The sequence below is a fragment of the Sinocyclocheilus anshuiensis genome, unplaced genomic scaffold, assembly GCF_001515605.1.
Source record: "Sinocyclocheilus anshuiensis isolate Anshui unplaced genomic scaffold, SAMN03320099.WGS_v1.1 scaffold315, whole genome shotgun sequence".
Classification (NCBI taxonomy): Eukaryota; Metazoa; Chordata; class Actinopteri; order Cypriniformes; family Cyprinidae; genus Sinocyclocheilus; species Sinocyclocheilus anshuiensis.
The window spans coordinates 773,225-779,541 of NW_015548210.1; the positions used below are offsets into that span (position 1 = coordinate 773,225).

The 6,317-nt window shown below is 35.7% G+C and overlaps 1 protein-coding gene across 2 annotated transcripts in view; it reads right to left on the bottom strand.

Annotated features, from left to right (window-relative positions):
* The window catches only part of LOC107653733 (RNA-binding protein Musashi homolog 2-like), a 199,019-nt gene that overhangs the window by 65,231 nt on the left and 127,471 nt on the right, over positions 1–6,317 (bottom strand). For both annotated transcript variants that reach the window (XM_016440547.1, XM_016440548.1), the window contains exon 7: positions 4,159–4,207. In XM_016440547.1, coding sequence (XP_016296033.1) covers positions 4,159–4,207 — 49 coding nt within the window. The remainder of the gene's footprint in view (positions 1–4,158; positions 4,208–6,317) is intronic.

Genomic DNA, 6,317 nt, shown 5'->3' on the forward strand with positions numbered 1-6,317 from the left:
GTATGTGGAAAATAATGTGTTTTTTGAACCTTAAACCGCATAAACACATTTCATTACACCAAATACACAAAATAATGTTCTTTTTAGCAACATCATATGACCCCTTTAATATTATTTAACATTTTTGGGCTTATTAAAAAATATTTGCAAAATATATAGTAATATTTATTGAAGTAATAATAACAAAGTATGTTTAATGAACATGGTTAACTTGATTTAATTTGAATTGGTAGCATTGATAGCATGATTTCGTTATTACATTAAAGGTGGGAAAAGGTCTGACGTGATTTTACTTAAATTCATTTTTACATCTCAAAAAGCTGCACTTTTAACAGGAATGTGTAGACTTTTTATACCCACTGTATATGTTTGATGAATATGTTATATTTGAAGATTTTTGAGATGGTAAGACAACAAGAGAGATGAAGAAAGAAAGAGAGATTGTTTCTGATAAATGACAGAGCTGAAAACATCCTGCTCTTGATTGTGGATCTTGTTCTCTACAATCAGTCCAAATGAAAACAGAATATCAATGACAACTAACAAAGCACTCATGCACAAATAAATACTGTAATATGCCACAAAGTTATCAGACTCAAACAGACAGCCACACACACACACACACAGGCTGGGGACTGTGTTGAGTCCAGGGAACGCCGATCCAGGTAAAGAGATTACAGATGCACACAATACCACCTTCTGTTCGTTGTCCAGGAACAATCCGGTCCTCTGGAGCATCCAGGAAACACACACAAAACAAAACCTCGTCCATGGCCAAAAATTCCTAACTCAGCCCACCACCTGCTCCTCTCTCTTCCTTTCTTTTCTCTATGCCTCTCAACAATAAAAGTCATAATTCATGCTCTCTGTTGATCAAACCGAGACACTGGTACTTTTACTTACATCATTTGAAAAATCACAAAGTTCCAGCTGTAATCAGATGCTCATTCGGAAGCCTGTTGAGCAGGTCCATCAGCATCCGTGACGTTACACCGGCTTACATCATCCCGGCAGACTTTTATATTCAGGGAAATTGGGTGAGCAAAAGCATCAGAACTTCTGCCATGGGAATTACAGGTGTGACTGCGCTACTGCGCCTTTTATTGCGATGAGAAAAAATGTATTCTTTGAGAAAAATGTGCTTGAGACAGATGAACAAATGTGGTTGCGATGCAAAGGAAAATGTTAATGTGTGTAACATTTAATGCAGAATAATGGGAACTGAGCTTACTCCATCAGCACCACTTTAAAACTTGTCCTCCTACACGCAGAAATAAAAACCAAGACTAAACCACCTCTCGCCAACATCAGGTCAAAACCACCTTCTGTCAGATGCTAGCAGAGTGTTTGACAGGGAAATGAGGGTTTGGATTACAGATGCCACACTGAAATATGTGAATTACTGCAGTAAACAGAGGACCAGAGAGAGATGCTGCCTTCAAGTCCTCTTGGGAACTCCTTACTTAACAGTTTGGAAATTATAATTACATGATATGCATCCAAATGATTTTGGTCAGAATAAATTTCATGTGTTGGCCATTTTCTCTCTTTTTTTTCACAACCAACTATCCAACCGTCTATCTATCCATCTACTGTACCTATCCATCTATCCATTTACCCAACTACCTATCTGTCTGTCTATGGTCTATCTATCCAACTGTCTGATCCATCCATTCATAAATCTGTCCATCTATCTATATATCATTCATTAATCTATCTATCCATCCACACAACTATAATCTGTCTCTATAACTATCCATCCATCTATCCACCTGTATATCTATATCCATCCATCCATCTACTGTACATATCTATTCATCCATCCATAAACCAATTTTTCCCACAATGCAAAAGTCTCTAAATTACCATTTCAGGTTTTAGCATACATCTCAGAATGCCATCTCAAAATATGTATTCAAAAACATAAGAACTTCCATTATTTAAAGATGTTTTGTTATTAACAGCTGTCTGACTTCCACAGGGAATGTACATCTCTTCACACATATTGTCACAAGTTTCAAGATTACTGTTAAGTGTAGCTGAAAAAGTATTTTTCTATTGAACATTAAACCGAAACCCTGACTGTATTCTTATGAAAAACGCAACAACCCTACCAAAACATTTATTGTTTCACAATGTAAACGATATTATATACAATTGTAAAAATAACATGTTATAAATTAAGTTGGTATGACGGCATGTTATTGCAAACACTGTGTGTTCTGGTAGAGCGAGGGCTGTATGGCCTTAGGGTATTCACTGTAACGGCACACAAACAGCTCACAAAAGCAACCAGCAGAGCCCTGATGAAAATCACACCATTACTTCTGTAATTAACAGCATGAAATCCTGCCACAAAACCCCTTCAATGTCTGAATAACATCCCTGATCCATGTGCACACAGGAGAGCCAATGCACGTTCCCACAATGCACTGGGGCAGCAGGACTGATGGAGCTTTGGAGCTCAATTTCCAACACAATCATCCTCATTTCAGACTGAAAATGCCAGAGAGATTCTGCTGCAGTCTCTTTAGTGAAAGGAGAGAGAGAGTGTAAGAGAGAGAGATGGAAAGAGGGGGAGAAAGAATGGAGGCGGACAAAGAGCGTCTTTTAACACCAGTTTAACAGTCCCCTGGAGGGCATGAAGGACACAAGAGAGAAAGGAGTCAGTAGTGTGAAAGAATGTGTGTGTGAGGTATATGCACTCTTGCAATCTAAAAATCACACATTTACTCTCTTTATATCTCTCTTTTTTCTCTCTCTGAAATGTTCTGTACTGTACTCCCTTTCTCAAGTAAATACAAATTACTGTTTTTAATATTTCGCCATGCTTTATTGGCATGACAAGGTATAGTGCACCATCAATCCTGACATTTGTAATGATTACAAATGTAAAATCTTAAAATGAAGAACTTAAAAAAAAAAAAAAATGAAAGACTGAAAAAGTGTTTTTGTTCACTGATTCGTCAATTTTTTACCTACATTTTGTGGCTGGCATCTACGTACCAGAAGTGAAAGTAAGTTTTTTTTCATCTGCTTATTAATGTGATAATGAATTAATAAAGACATTTAATTTGTTAAAACCTCAACCTAACATTCAAAAGTATTTTATTATTAAGTATTTTAGTAGGGTATTTATTTATTTTTTTTAAGAAAATACTTTTTTTCAGCAAGCATGCATTAAATTGATCGAAAGTGACAGTAAAGACATTTGTGATATTACAAAAGATTTTGGATTTCAAATAAATTGTCATTTGAATTCTTTTGAATTTTATATTCATCAAAGAATGAAACACATGTAAAAAAAAAAAAGTTTTCTGAGTTTTCAGAAAAATATTAAGCAGCACAACTGTTTGCAAACGTTAGTAATAAGAAATGTTTTTTTTTAAAGCACCAAATCAGCATATAGGAATGATTTCTAAAGGATCATGTGACTATAACTTCAAAAGTATTTTATTATTAAGTATTTTAGTAGGGTTAGTATTTTATTTTTTTTTTTTAAGAAAATACTTTTTTTCAGCAAGCATGCATTAAATTGATCGAAAGTGACAGTAAAGACATTTGTGATATTACAAAAGATTTTGGATTTCAAATAAATTGTCATTTGAATTCTTTTGAATTTTATATTCATCAAAGAATGAAACACATGTAAAAAAAAAAAAGTTTTCTGAGTTTTCAGAAAAATATTAAGCAGCACAACTGTTTGCAAACGTTAGTAATAAGAAATGTTTTTTTTTAAAGCACCAAATCAGCATATAGGAATGATTTCTAAAGGATCATGTGACTATAACGAGTGGAGTAATGGCTGCAGAAAATTCAGCTCTGCCAACACACGAATAAATTACATTTTAAAATATATTAAAATAGAAAATGGTTATTTTAAATATTTTGTTAGATCACAATATTATTTAGATATTTCACAATATTGCTGTTTTTACTGTATTTTGATCAAATAAATGCAGCTTTGGTTGAGCAGAAGAAAAAAAACACTAAATTTTGAATGGAAGTGTACAAAACAGAATTCATGTAAAAATTAAACCAAGATCACCACAACAATGTCAGTAAATGTCTCTCACACAGCTCTGTGCATCATGCTCAACATTAGAGGACACTGACATATATTTTGCATTATTACTTAAAGAGATCTAATGGTCTTACCTCTATGTCTGTTTGTAGTTTTGTCAAACATTAGCATGGCATCCTCTACCTGAAAAACACAAAACACACTCATGAGTCAATGAACATACAAAGAGACAAGTATTTAAAAAAAGACAAGAAAAAACATTTTAACAAAAGTAAAGTCATTTGAACTCTTTGTGTGATTACATTTAATTATTATCCAAGCTCAACATGTATGAAACATCATGGTTCCATAAAGTACAAACATTAATTAAAGCTGCAAGCAGCGATGAAAGGGCCCTCGCACCTGGGCTCACCACCACCCGGTGGCCATAGGAAAACAATGAACAGCGGGCAATATGCTTTTAAAGTGGTAAATATAGGAGGAATATGTCAAAGTAATTTATATGTGCCAAAATTCCTGCTGCCAACAGGTTGAATATTGGCATGTGAACATTGGCACTGCTCCGGGTGTGTGTTCACTTCTGTGTGTGTGCACTTGGATGGATTAAATGCAGAGCACAAATTCCGAGTATAGGACACCATACTTGGCCACACGTCACTTCACTAGATGTCTTCAGGCCAGGACTCTTACCAAATGTGAAGTTTGGGGTAGATCGGACATTGCATGTTAAAGTTAGTGTAAAACAAGTCATTTCCTGTTGCCAGCAGGTGGTGCTATGACTATAAATGAATATTGCCCTTAAGATGTGTTCAGGCCAGGACTCTTATAAAACGTGTAAAGTTTGGGGCAGATCGGACATTGCATGTTTAAGTTAGTGTGAAACAATTCATTTCCTGTTGCCAGTAGGTGGCACTATGACTATAAATGAATATTGCCCTTAAGATGTGTTCAGGCCAGGACTCTTATAAAACATGTGAAGTTTGGGGCAGGTTGGACATTGCATGTTTAAGTTAGTGTGAAACAAGTCATTGCCTGTTGCCAGTAGGTGGCGCTATAATTTTAAAGGGGTCCTATTATGCTTTTTCACTTTTTGAATTTTAGTCAGTGTGTATGTTTGGGCATAAAAAATATCTTCAAACTTACAAATCTCAAAGCCCACTCCAAAGGGAGATACAATGAATGGCTCGTTTGGACTACAGCGTTTGTTTTCTGGGTTTTGTGATATGACAAAGCGGCCCATTAGAATATCATTAAAATAATTCCCACCTACGGAAATTCGAATGGTTGGGGGGTGGGGAGGGGCGAGGTTCGTGGTTAGAACGCTTGGTTGAGTGCATCAGACAAGACGACGAAGAAGAAGTGCTGCTGTAGCCTCAAGTTTTCGCAAGTTTCGCACAAGTCAAAAACCACCTCAAGCGAGCGTAAAAACTTTTTTGCGAATTAAGGCATTTTTATTCAAAATTCAGCATTTCCATCTCTCGATTCTGATGCGATAATTCAAAATGCGCATAAAAGCAGGGTGATGGAAACCCAGCTAATGATGTAATCTGCAGAATTTACACTTCAATTATGAGACTACAGTGTTTCCGAAAATTGGATGTCATTTTCATTTAATCTTGCATGTAATGTCTAATAAAGCAGTGTTTTTTTGAGCGGAGCGCTGCTTTGTTGAGATCGGTCCGCTGGTTAGTCAGGTTATGCCGTCCCATAGTGCAAAGTCACATGACTTTTTTGATGCACTTGGAGGAATTTATTCGCAAAATGCATTTCCATTTCCCATTATTCGCATTAATCCTTTTTCGTACAAGTCAAAAACCACCTCAAGCGAGCGTAAAAACGTTTTTGCGAATTAAGGCATTTTTATTCGAAATTCAGCATTTCCATCTCTCGATTCTGATGCGATAATTCAAAATGCGCATAAAAGCAGGGTGATGGAAACCCAGCTAATGATGTAATCTGCAGAATTTACACTTCAATTATGAGACTACAGTGTTTCCGAAAATTGGATGTCATTTTCATTTAATCTTGCATGTAATGTCTAATAAAGCAGTGTTTTTTTGAGCGGAGCGCTGCTTTGTGTACAGCCATTACCGGGGAAACCTTGATCTCTACCAATCCAACAGTGCCTCCTGCTGGCAGAGAATGAGCTTGCATATATATGCCACCTGGGAAACACTGGACTATGGTATAAATTCAACTGTATTAACAGTTTCACTGCAATTCATGTTATAATGTTAGAATTAAATAACAATAAAAATAATACATATGCACTTATCTGTACATAGTAAATGCA